Source organism: Octopus bimaculoides, chromosome 7 (genome assembly GCF_001194135.2).
Source record: "Octopus bimaculoides isolate UCB-OBI-ISO-001 chromosome 7, ASM119413v2, whole genome shotgun sequence".
Taxonomy (NCBI): domain Eukaryota; kingdom Metazoa; phylum Mollusca; class Cephalopoda; order Octopoda; family Octopodidae; genus Octopus; species Octopus bimaculoides.
Window position 1 is genome coordinate 16,232,565 of NC_068987.1, and position 14,031 is coordinate 16,246,595.

Below are 14,031 nucleotides of genomic sequence, written 5' to 3' on the forward strand. Positions count from 1 at the left end.
GTAAACGGGAGTAAAGATTACTTCATTCATCTATGGAATGCCAGTGAGTGTAACCTTACTACATATTTCATTATACTTCTTCATTATTTATGAAGATTTGTATTGTGTGTGTATGCGTAGTCTTGTGGTTTAGTGGTTAGGGTGTTGCACTTGTGAGTATAATGTGTGTATGCATACATATGTATGTTTTGTGTGTGTATGTGTATATATGTATATGCATGTGTATGCATGTATGTATGTGTATATATGTATATGCATGTGTATGCATGTATATATGTGTATATGTATGTACACGTGTGTAAAACATTTCTATGTGTACATATGTATGCGTGTATGTATGTGTATTTATGTGTGTGTGTATGTATATATTGTATGTATAAGTATGTGTATATCATCTGGCATAGAATGGCATGATAAGCATGCAGCATTTCTCAGTGCACTCTGCACTGGAATAATTGACTGGAATATTTATTGTTAAGCCCTGCCAGGTCAGACTTGATTTTGCAAACCGAAGATCAAAAGCATTCCATCTGTCAACACTTAATGTTTTGTATATCTTGAACCACAATGTCCGTCCAACATGCCTTTTCTTTATTAAGATGATGAGGTATGATTGAGGGGAGATTGGGCTGCTATTTTAGCATGATAGAGTGACCATGCAAAGAATGTTTTGTTAACTTTCTTTGTCATATTTTCAAATGGTGTGTCTTGTTCATATGGAGAGCAAGTTTATTAAAAGTTTCTCTGGGAAAAGATGACGAAAGACTGGTTGAGCTTCCTGCTGTCACACTTATAGTTATCTTCAGAGTTTTGTAAATGAAGAAACAGTAATTTCTTATAATATATAGGCTCAGGCATGGCTGTGTAGTTAAAAAGTCTGTTTCCCAAGCACATGGTTGTGGGTTCAGTACCACTGCATGACATTTTGTGCTGGTACTTGCTTCCTACTATAGCTGTATATTGACCAAAACCTTTGATTGAATTTGATAAACTGATACTTAAGGAGATCCTCTGTGTGTGTGTGTCTCCAAAAGGATGCATGAACCTAATGTAGGTTCAACAACTATCTAGCAATAACATGGGCCTTCAGAAATTCTGGGCTGGTGTCCAACATGCTGGAAGAACATTGGGAGTGAGGCACTTCTTAGCTTTTGTTAAAATATGTCTCTTAGAGACGGTCACTCTGATATGAAAGTAGATATGCTGGGAATGATAATGAACTTTTGGGGAATCTTGCACTTATGATCATGATGCTACCATGTTCCTGAGCTTGTAACCCATATTGACCCTGGATTTCTTGCCTTGGCCTGTCTCTGGATCATATCAGTAGGGTGGAGAGGGTTTATGAGTTGTTGCACAATCTTTATTTGACTTTAAATTTTAGGTTGTGCAATTACTGGTGAGGCAACTATTTGATACCTGGTCGAGTAGGAGGGTACTGTGGAAAGCATGGAAGTTGCGGGCACAAACCTGGGTGAAGGTGACTGTTGGTGCGATAATCTCATGAATGGCTATTGCTGGCATTTTGTATGGGCAATGGTCAGTGATTTCTTTGGTCATGTGTGGACAGACATCATCATCATATATATGTATGTGTTTATATGTAATATGGGTGTGTATGTGTTTATATGTAATATGGGTGTGTATGTGTTTGTCTCCTTGTCTTGAGATTGCACAATGGTTGTCAACAAGCGTTACCATCATACATGTAGAAATATTACCTTGCTTGGAAACAGGTAGAGTTGGTGAAAAGAATGACGTCTGTCTGTAGAAAATCTGCTTCAATGAACTCTGTCTGATGTTTGCAAGCATGGAAATGTGGACATTAAAATGACCATGATGGTTTGTGAGCCAAGCACTCTTAATTAGATTTGTGTCTGCTCAGTCCTTACATATGCTAAGCTGACTGTGTTTAACCCTTTAGCATTTAGATTATTCTCTTATATGTAATGCTTATTTATTCACATTACTTTGAATTGACTATGCATTATCCTGTGGCTTCAATATTTCAACGAAGCAATTGTATATTTTTAGAATGACATTGTAGTGTAGGTGTGAGAGGCTAGACCTGGCCAGTTTGAACATAAAATGGATAGAATTTTGGGCCAGGTATGGCTGGTTTAACCCATTAATGCATAGCTTCCAGAAAAATAGATGCAGGAAAAATTAATTTTGCCTGTTAAGTAAACTACCTATTGAGCTTATTTTTAGTATAGTCTGCCTTTAAACTAGTGCTCTATGAATGAGCAGGCACTGCGTACTTACAAACCAATTATACACACATACGAAACAAGTAATAGTAATTTTTCCTGCATCCATTTTTCTGGACGCTATGCATTAATGAGTTATATGTTAAAAGATTGGGTAAAGAGAGTTCTGTCCTATTGTGATTGGCTGGCATTTTAGAATGGGTGTGATTGCATTTGTATGCACAAACATACATTTTTTTTATGTCTACTGGTCTATTAAGTCGTTTCTTTTTTGCTGATTTTCCAGATGTTTCAATGGAAGGATAAGTTAACTCCAGGTAAAACACCTTCAATCGCCGTCCGTGACAAAGAACTACTCTCTCTCTTATTTGGGAAAACCAGAACAAAAACAAAACCAAACAAAAGCCTCAAACATTCTGGGAATATCAAACTACAATGGCGACATACCGTGAAGAAATTGTGCGAGCAGAATTGAAAACTCCACCTGGTATGTATAAGTACAAATTACATACTCTTTTATTTTGTCACTGGGTTTGATGTTGTTGTTGTTGAGCTTGTAGAATCGTTTATTACGCAGGGCAAAATGCTTAGCAGCATTTCATCTGTCTTCTTGTTCTGAGTTTGAATTCTGCCAAGATTAACTTTGCTGTTCATCCTTTCTTGGTGGATAAAATAAGTACCAGTTGGGGGTTGATGTAATTGACCCACCTCCCCAACCACCTCTGAACTTGCAGGCGTTGTGCCAAAATTTGAAACCATTATTATTATTATTATTATTATTATTATTATTTAGTGATCTGGCAGAATCATTAGCACTCTGGACGAAAAATGCTTGGTGGTATTTCACCTGTCACTACATTCTGGGTTCAAATTCTGCTGATGTCAACTTTGCCTTCCATCCTTTTGGGGTCAATAAATTAAGTACTAATGAAACACTGGGGGTTGAAGTAATCGACTAGTCCCCTCCCTACAATTTCAGGCCTTGTACCTATAGTAGAAAGGATTATTATTCTTCTTCTTCACTGAGTTATGATGACGAACTGACAGAATTGTTAGCACGCTGGGCAAAAATGCTTAGTGACAGTTCGTCAGCCCTCATGTTCTGAGTTCAAATTCTGCCAGAATTGACTTAGCCTTTCATGCCTTCGGGGTTGATAAAATAAGTACCAGTTGAGTACTCGGGTTGATGTAATCGACTTAACTCTACTGCTTCGAACTTAATGGCCCTGTACCCAATTTTGAAACCATTATTATATTTCAGTTATTATTTTTTGTTTACATTTGCCTATGCTAGGGGAAGAAACCCAATGCTGATGACTATTTTCCTGGTCTATGACTGTCAGGAGGAAACCAAGAAGTTATGCTGTGGTTTGAGAGCCGGTCTGGATGTATGCAACAGAACAGACTCTGCTAAAGGGAAACCCAAAGGCCACCGAGAGGTGGTTTTAAACTGAACAATAGCCTTATAACCACTCTTCACTCTGTTAGCATTCTTACTTCTTGAAGTGGTCCAATGATAACTGGTTTCTTCAAGAATTGATTTAGAACAGTTGTTCTCAACTGAGGTCTATGTGGCTCCGGAGTCTCCATATATGATTTTTGGGGATCCATGCAACAAAATAGTAAATTGGGGACCCACAATAGTATTTGAAGGGCTCTTGAAAAAATTTCGCTTTAGATGTATGTATTGCAAGAAACAATTAGGGTTCTTTAATGTTTTGCATAGTTCAACCTACGCAAGTTAATATGTGAAAAATGAAATAGGAGTTTTGAAAGGAGTGTCTATAAAACTCGCTTTTAAACATCAAATGGCTGTTGGGGTCCACCAGAATGAAGTAGTAATCAAAAAGGTCCATAGATAAAAAATGGTTGAGAAACTCTGATTTAGTGGGTTACGTAAAAGATAGTGTGTGTGTGTGTGTGTGTGTGTGTGTGTGTGTGTGTGTGTGTGTGTGTGTGTGTGTGTGTGTGTGTGTGTGTGTGTGTGTGTGTGTTTGGTGTGGTTGAAATAGTAATGTACCAAGCAAAATGGCTAGCATCATTTTAATTTCAACCTAAATGTGACCTTTCATCCTGCCAGGATCTATAAATTATGTATCATTTTGATATGCTAAAATCTGGTTTAGATGACTACACCCTTTCTTTTTTCCTAAAAAAATATGTTGTGGCTGTGTACTAGTAGAAGGCTAATCACCACCATCACCTCCGCAGCTGCCACTATCGTCATCAACATCATGATCACCACTACCACCAGCATTGCCACTACCATCATCTTAACCACCATCACTACCATCACTGCCACTGCCACCATTATCAAATTTCCATGTAGATAATATTAGTGGATGAAACTTCCTCAATTCTCAAGAACTTTGAAGGACTCTCTCGCTGACAGCTGGATAATAGTGTTTACAACAAACTTTGCTGTATGGCTTTCAGTTAACCATTTTTAAAAATTTATTTCTCTCAGTTCCTTGAACAAGTGTATTGGTAATACCATTGCTAGTCTTGCTTAGGTCCTAGTCAACTCTGATCCAGCTGAGCTATGGTTAAAAGCATTCCAGCCATGATAGTCTATGACTGTCCAAACACGTTATGGTCAAAAGCATTCCTACCATGACTGTCCAACTGAGCTATGGTCAAAAGCATTCCAGATATGACCATCCAGCTGAGCTATGATCAAAAGCATTCCAGATATGACCATCCAACTGAGCTATGATCAAAAGCATTCCAGCCATGACAGTATAGCTGAGCTATGGTCAAAAGCATTCTAGTCATAGCAATCCATTTTATTCCCAAAATAGTGTCATCTTGCGACTAGCTGCATGGCCTAGTGGTTAAAGTGTGGGTTAATAATAATAATAATAATCATAAGGTGGCCAGTTCACTTCTTGGACTGGATTCTACACCAGTGACCTTGAGTTGTTTGGGTCAACTATATCACTCATATAGCTCTGGGATTGATAAAAACAAGTACTGATCAAGTATAAAGCTTGGTTAACTTAATTACAAGGCTTTCCTCCACCATTACAAAAGAGAAAAAAAATCTGTGACCTTGTGCCATTGGAAAAGCCTAATGGTATTGCTGTTATAATAATATGTTAATGCTGGACAAAATGCTTAGCAGCATTTCTTTTGACTTTTTGCGAGTTCAAATGCCATCAAAGTCTACTTTGACTTTCATCCTTTGGTAGGTTGAAGTACTAGTTGAGCACTGGGGTCAATGTAATCGACTAGTCTCCTCCCCACAGTTTACGGGCTTTGTACCTACACTAGAAAGGATTATTATTAAGACAGTGAACTGGTAGAATCGTAGTGCCTTCGACAAAATGCTTAGTGGCATTTCGCCTGTCATTACATTCTGAGCTCAAATTCCGCTGAAGTCAACTTAGCCTTTTATCCTTTGGGGGGGTTGATAAAATAAGTACCAGTTGAGCACTGGAGTTGATGTAATCAACTTACCCATCCATTGAAATTGCTGGCCTTGTGCCAAAATTTGAAAACGTTATTTTTATTATCATTATTATTATTATTATTATTATAATCATCATCATCCTCCTCCTCCTCCTCCTCACCACTTGTTTTCCATTGCAGCTGGGCCACCGCAAACCCAAAAGTATCAAGTGCAAGTCCGAGCTGTAAAAAGTCAGAGCAGTGAAAGTGGAGATGAGCACTGTACGTGTTGTCCGTATGGATACCACATTGATTTGGATTTTCTCAAGTACTGTGAAAACATGTCAAATGGCAACACACTCAAACAGCTCAAGAAAATCAAACGCAACAAAAAGAAGTTGCGTAAATCGATGGAATTCATATTGGATCAGGAAAGTGGGACGGCGACTGAAAACTCTGAACTTCCACCTGACATTGTCCACTCAGCTGACGCTAGCCGCATTTTAAATATAGTCGAATATGAATCATCAGCTACGCGTAACATTCTTGAGGAAATAGATTCATCAGTGAATGCCAAGATTAAAATGGCTGGAAGACAGGCTTACATGATGCAATCTTCCTATGACAACAATGATACCAGTGAAGCACTGCATGCTAAATTTGGTACCTTTCCTTACAAGAATGCTGTCCAGGAAGAAGCTTCTGTTCCCTGTACGTTGGGCCGAACTGACTCTGTGAGTTCCATCTCATCCCTGTCTACAGTTTCTAGTGAACAAAATTACCCCACGACTAACACAATGTACGAACATTCCTCACACCACACAAAAAGTACTTTCCGAACAACCACAGTAACTTCATCAGAATTGGCAGCAACCATAGCAACACATTTTCCACAACAGAATGGTTCTAGCCCAGCCCATAATTCTGTAACCTTTGACAGCCAAAATTCGACAATGATTAGCAAAGCATCTTTGGAGGCAATCCGCGAAGCAATGGCTGTTAGCCTCCAGCGAATGAGAGAACTGGAAGAACAAGTGAAAGCAATTCCAGTGCTGCAAGTTCGGATTTCTGTCCTCAAAGAAGAAAAACGGCTCCTGATGCTGCAGCTGAAAGCTCAGAACCACAAACTCAATCAAAGAAGCATTGGTGTTAGCAACAGCACAACTACTTCAGAAAAAACTGTAACAACTTCAGAAAGAACTTGTAGGACTCTAGATGAAATAACCAGCCGTATTCATGTAGAACCTCCAAAACAGAATGAACAAATACAACATAAGCCATACCCCCAACCTCAATTTCACACAGTTCAGACTGTTGCTGTCATTAAGACTCCCACTACTCGTTCCATAGGAATTGGAGACCATTCAATTGAGGTTCCTTATGATATCCAACCTGACTTGAGTTCAGCATATTTCTCACAGAAATATCCAGATACTCATACTGAAACTTGGGAAAAAGAAACCATCATTTTGCAGCCAGTTCATTCAGAGGTTTCCCATACTTCTCATGTTTCTCAAGTTTCTCAAGTTTCTCAACTTGCCCAACATGTTTCTTCTACATCAGCTGAACATCTTGTTTCCCCAAGCCCAGCTGCTGTCAGAAGCCCCAAGCCAGTTACTCGAACTGTCGGTGTTGGTGATGGAAATGTCTACGACCAATCTGACTCCGGTCTCCACATTCACGAGAAAGAACTGCGCACACTTATTATTGGTCAGCCATCAACTTCCCTGTCTAAACGTAATGTTGGTGTCGAGTGCAAGGTATCGACAAGAGATGTTGGTATTTCTTATATCTGTGATGACTTGAAGCCTTCTATGCGTTCAGTAGGTGTCGGTACCGATGATGGTAGCCTTTCATCCACATGGAATATTCATTTCAAGAGTGAAGAAATCACAACAGCTATACGTCAAGTTTTGAGTAAAAACGTCCGCAGCGTAGGAGTTAGTTGTCACATGCATGCATCGGGTAAAGAGGCAGGAACACAATACAGATGGGAAGTGAGTACTCGTAGCATAGGTTGTGGTAGTTACAGGGTAGATGATGTTCCCCCTGAGCCACAGAAACAAGTTCGCACATTTTCTGTTGCTTGTGAAGCAAAACCCACTCAGACACACCGTTCCTGTCTAACTGAAAAAGGATGGACTATGGAGCAAGGTACACTCACTGATTCCCTAAATGTGGAGCACCGATTCACTAACACGCCCAGAGCAATCTGTGTCAATTCCTCGACAATAACAGATAATCCAAAACTCAAGATGAATGGCTGTCAAACAGATGTCAAAATTTTCATGGCTCTTGAACAGATTTGCAATCGCAGCTGTAACACAGATATTCCAAATCTACGGACAGTTGGTGTCAATACACAACGGCCTACTCTCTCGACATCCAACTATGAACTCGATATCTTCTCAATTGAAAATATAAAAGAAAAAATCGAACATTATCAAACGTACACCGAGAAAACTATTTCTGGCTCCAGTGAAAGTTCTTTTTCACAATCGAGCAAGACCACCAAGTCAGGAGACCTCTCACAGTATGGTGATGGTACTACCATCCATAAGAGACAACAGGGTGAGTTTCAAGGTCAGTCTTCACAATCGTCATCATCTTTAACATCAGCACCATCAACGGAATACAATACAATCAAATCCTCTGTCACATACGAGTCTTCAGGAGGACAGTCTTCTGATGACCAGTCTTCTGGTAGACATGGTGGTACTCAAGGTATGACTGTGAAGCAACGGTCGGTGAAGGCTCCAGACATGATGTCCTCCTCATCAAGTGTAAAAACAACTACATATTTTCAGTCAGATGCTCTTGATTCTGACTCTAAAACTTCCAAATCTTCCACTTTAGATGCTGAAAGAAGTGCATTTCTGAGAAATATGGCTGAAAGTGCAAAAATGTCAATGATGGGTCTAACAGACTCTAAAACTGAAGGTCAGACAGTTATTTCAGGCGTCAGACACAAGCAAGCTGATGGTGCCAATGTAACTGTCAGCTCAAGAGTTGCTGGAAATCAACAAGTTAGCTTGGGTACCATTGTAGACCAACAACATGGCATGAGTTCCACTGGAGATCAACGATATAGTTCAAGTGTCACAGGAGACCAATGGGTTAGCTCGAGTGTTTCTGGAGATCGAGTTAGCTCAAGTACAACTGGAGATCACCAGTTTATCTTGAGTTCTACAGGAGGCCAACAAATTAGCTCAGGCTCTGTTGAAAACCAGCAAATCAGTTCAAGAATCACTGGAGATCACTCGGTTAGCTCAAGCTCCATTGGTAATGAATCAGTTAGTTCAAGTGTCATGGGAGGTCAATTGGTGTATTCAACTGGAGCCCAGTCGGTCAGTTCAAGAGACTCTGGAGAACATTTAGTTAGTTCAAGTGTTATTGGCGATTCTTCATTCAACTCGAATGTCAGTGAAATTCAGGTTGTTAGCTCAAATTTAAACAAAGATCGAGCAGTTAGCAGCAGTTTTGAACCTTCAGCTGAAAACGTAGTTACGTTACATGAAACTGAGCGAAGAGGGTATATGGGCAGTGGTGCTAATGAAAAGACAGTGACCAGATCATCTGGAAGTAGTGTCTCCGATTCGGAGGTCTGCTTTCCTCAAGAGTATACTATCTCTGCTCAGACCATAAACATACAGCAAGTTGACGCTTTAAGATCTAAAGATGGTAAAGGATCACAAGAACAAGAGGTTAGGACTATTAGTAACCGTGGTAATGTAGACACAATTGAAGGTAATGCTTTGAGTGGAGGGACTCATATGGTGTCTGGATCAATGTACAGTAAGTCCTCTGGATCGTCCTCTGGATCGTCCTCTGGATCATCCTCTGAAACGATGTTCAAAACATTAGTGCCTTCTGAACAAGATCAAACTAGAAAGCAAACTAAACAATTTCACACTGCTACTCATTCATCAGATGTTTATGGACCAGGGTCAGATTATCGAACTGGCATAGCTTCATCAGGATATATTTCTGGAAAAGTTCCACATGATGAATTTTCTCACCAATCGCTGGTGACAAGCATCAGATATGTTTCTGAACCTGTTTCTGAAGTCTCTTCAACTGAGGTACTCTACAGAACTCCAAAATCACCACAAAGTTCTGGCAGTGTTCACGGTCAGAATATCACATATTCTAGTTCTTCAGAAAAACCATCCATGGTTGCAACAGTCCACAGTGAGGGGTCTGGTTCAATAGATGAAAAACTTTCGATTGAACCCATGCTCACTGGAACTAAAATAATATCAAAAGCTTCAGAATCTCCTCAGATTACTACCAGAGTGTACAATGAGAAAACAACACATAGTAGTTCTTCAGGGAGTCATAGACTGGCATCTGAACCTGTAGTTACTATTACTGAAACTATCTATAAGTCTCCGGAATCTTCTCAGAGTACCAGCAGAGTATATAGCAAGAAAACAACACCTAGTTCTTCAGGGGCACCAGTTGTAACTGAAGTGGTCCGAAGTGGTGAAGGTTACTCTACAAATCAAAGACTGGCATCTGAACCTGTTGTTTCTATTACTGAAACGATCTATAAGTCTCCAGAATCTTCTCAGAGTACCAGCAGAGTATATAACAAGAAAACAACACCTAGTTCTTCAGGGGCACCAGTTGTAACTGAAGTGGTCCGAAGTGGTGAAGGTTACTCTACAAATCAAAGACTGGCATCCGAACCTGTTGTTTCTATTACTGAAACGATCTATAAGTCTCCAGATTCTTCTCAGAGTGCTAGCAGCATGTATAGTAAGAAAATGGTGTACAGCAGTTCTTCAGTAGGGCCAGTTGTAACTGAAGTATTACATAGTGGTGAGGGTGATGCAGCCGATCAAAGGCATGTATTCGAACCTATGCTCTCTACAGCTACAAGAATGTCTAAAGATTCTGATTCTTCTAATAACAGCAATGTTTATACAAAAAAGACTGTTTATACTCATTCTTCAGGTACACCTATTGGACAAAGAGAATTCAAAGATGACAAAAACATCGAGTCTCATCAAATATCTGGGTTAAGTACTTCTCTTTCAGAGAGTAGCCATAATATTGAAGTATCAAATACAGACAGTGATTCAGTGGCTGCATCACTTTCCCTGTCATCATCATCATCTCAAAAATTGGAAGACCTCAGTTCATCTGCAGACTTCCCTGACAGTGTGTCTTCTTCTCGTATTTGTGCAGATAGTGTTCCATCTTCTGTTGACAGTGCTGATACCAGATCATCTTCTGGTGACTGTCCACAAAGTGTTATGTCGTCTTCAGACTCCCTTAAGGCAGATCTCAACCAATTGGGTTTGGAGATGTTCACAAACAGGCAGAGCAACATGTTGGGTTTAGGTGCTAACAAAATGCACACGGAATTTTCTCAGAGTAGTGGTTGGAATCCTGAAAATACAACATACTCTTTCCGAATAACTGAGATGGTAACTACTTCATCCTCAGTTGGAAGTGAACCAGACTTGAGTCGAGATGGAGGAACGAGTTTTGAAAATAGGCATGCTCTTTCTTACGGTAACCTCAGTGAACCTAATATCCAGTTGAAATCATGTATAAAGAGAAGCAGTTCAGAACCTGGCGCCAAGAAAGAGATTTCTTTTGCTGAAAGTGTACAGGGCGGGTAAGTAGTGTTCTTGCCAACTAAAATTAAATTTTTATGGTGTCGGGATGATTGATCTAATGGATTGTGTGTTTTGTCTATATAGATTCCTAAAGCTGTAGTCTTTACTCTTCCTCTACCTTATCACTGTTTTTTCTTCCTGTCATCCCTAACCGACATAATCTACATTCATTATGTGTAGGTTTCTTTTTCTGTTTCACTTTGTTTTATCTATAGTATTGCATTATTACACTGATGATTATGGTGGTTCTTCATATCTGAAGACCACGAGGAAGTGTGGCAAGCCCTCAGATGACTATGTAAACTGACCCTTGAACAACAGTCTTTGACACACACGGAGCAAATATGTAAAGCTTTAGTCAAATGGGTGTCCTGAAAGTGACTCTTTCCTTGTTTGGCATTTCTCATCCACCACAGTGGCTGCAGCATTCTCAGAGTCCGTTGCAGTGAACTGAATACAATCTCATATCACCCCCCCTCTCTGCTGCCACTCCCTCCTACCTGCCTGGGTGGGCTGGTGTTTCAGCTGGTCTGCAAGATGCTTTCTGTGGGTTCTTCTGTCTCTGTTGGTGTGTGACATGACTTTGTAGTTGTGAGGTTATAGTAGTGGATTGATCTTTGCCCTTCATCCTTTTGGAATAGATAAAAAAACAAAAACAAAAAAAACAGCCCCAGTTTTGAGCGGTGGAGTGATAGTTATTAAGGATTCAGGTGAGATACCCTGCAGTGTCTGTTCTAGGTCATTTTGTCCTAACAGCAACATCAGCTAGGATAATGGGGCTAATCTGTATTTTCCCTTGGATAAATGTTGACGGTAGGGAGATGGTAGTAAGCATTGCATGCATAACTTGCAGTGTTCCTCAAAAAAAAAAAAAAAATAGAAGGCAAAAAAATTTTCCCATATATCTACACATCCATGTGCTGAATGCATGGTTGATCTTGTATGACAGACCTAGTAGCATTGGTTGAATGAGTGCCACCTGAGGCAGCCCTAGAGTTTTCCCCCCACCTGTCCTATACAAGGTCATACAGCAGACTCAAAAGTGCCACTACACCCATAAAAGTGTCACCTGGGACAGATTTCTCCCATCATCCCCTGCCAGGTATGCTACCGCATAGACACCTAAGATGACAAAGTAGGAATCTATTCTGGACTGAATTCTTTGAACAGCTGCACTGTTCAAACTAATGAGGCATTTGAAAAGTTCTGATGTTCCCACTACAGTAAACTGTCCTTTCTCCATGTTTCCTTTTACTTTCAGGAAAATAAGGAGAAGAAAAAAAACACAGTCTGTTGTTCTTTGAATTGGTAGCACTAGACACTATACGAAGTGTGTGTGTGTGTATGCATATTAAGGTTACCCCCATCACCAGAAAAGTGATTTTAAAAAGGATTCTATAACTTAGTAATTATATCCATCCATCCATCCATTCGTCTATCTATCTATCTATCTATCTTTCTATATCTATCTATCTTTCTATATCTTTCTATATCTATCTATCTTTCTATATCTATCTATCTATATCTATCTATCTTTCTATATCTATCTATCTAGTAAATTTGTTCTATATTGTGTTCAGCTTTACTAATATTATTATTGTTACTGCTACTCTTGCTATCATCACTATTGAAATCATGATTATTACAACAAAGTACTGAAGATGTTTTAGTTAATGTTAGGCATTTCATGTATTTGCATTTAAATCCAATTATAATTTTCTTCACCAATTCAAGTTTGTAAATTATATCATAATAGGTTACAAAAAAAGTTAAAAATCATATTATTATTATTATTATTATAATGTTTTGATTTATGTTAGCCCTTGTGGCCAATAAAAGAATGAATTATTATTATTATTATTATAATTGTTGTTTGATAAATGTATGCATATATGTCATGCTTTTCTGAGAGTTTCAATTTCTGTATATATGTATTTGTGTGTATATACATATATATATATATATATATATATGTGATTTTATATTATTAATTCATCAATAATATATTTAGGAAATCAATATTTAGTATTTCAAAAGATATATATCCAACATAACATGGTAGCATAATAAATTCAAAAGTTTAAAACATAAAAATAATAATACGGAATATAAATATCGATACATATAAAAATCTAAAAATAGATAAATATATGTTTAAATATATATGCGTATAAAAATTTATGTGTAAATAAGCATGAATATTATAAATTCTAAAATATAAAATACAAAGAAACCTAAAGTTAAAAGAATAAAATATCTTACGATATAACACACACATATATATATATATATATATATATATATATATATATATATACATACAAGTACGATAAACCTTTTATTTTTCATTTTTGCCTTGGTTCAGTGCATTCTGTTCCTGTTTTTTCTCCCTTTTGTTAACTAAATGCCATTCACTTGTTATGCCTGTTTGCTTACTTACCTGCATGCTGCACCTGCTTGCTGGCTAATGCAAGTTCTTAATTAGATACACACACACACACACACATACACCCTGCTGTATCTTACTGTCTCTTTTTCTCTGTCACTCTTTGTTTCTCTATCAATACTTGCTTCAGCTGCTGCATTATGTAATGTGAAGAATTGGGAAAATACTGGATGACTGACTGTCTTTCAAGAACCAACTCTATAGCTAATGGGGTTTTTCTCTCTTGGTTTTAGTACTATCTTACATTTTGGAGTGTGCTCATACAAACATGCAGGTTTGCATGTGCGTGTGTGTGTGTGTATATATATGTGTATGTGTTTGTATAGGTATATGTATATGTGTGTATATATGCATT

At 38.5% G+C, this 14,031-nt stretch overlaps 1 protein-coding gene across 3 annotated transcripts in view; it reads left to right on the forward strand.

The window, feature by feature from the left end:
- Positions 1-14,031, forward strand: part of LOC106873381 (serine-rich adhesin for platelets) — a 165,298-nt gene that overhangs the window by 95,728 nt on the left and 55,539 nt on the right. For all 3 annotated transcript variants that reach the window (XM_014920722.2, XM_014920723.2, XM_052969290.1), the window contains exons 3-4: positions 2,497-2,697; positions 5,802-11,229. In XM_014920722.2, coding sequence (XP_014776208.1) covers positions 2,646-2,697; positions 5,802-11,229 — 5,480 coding nt within the window. In that variant the 5' untranslated portion in view covers positions 2,497-2,645. The remainder of the gene's footprint in view (positions 1-2,496; positions 2,698-5,801; positions 11,230-14,031) is intronic.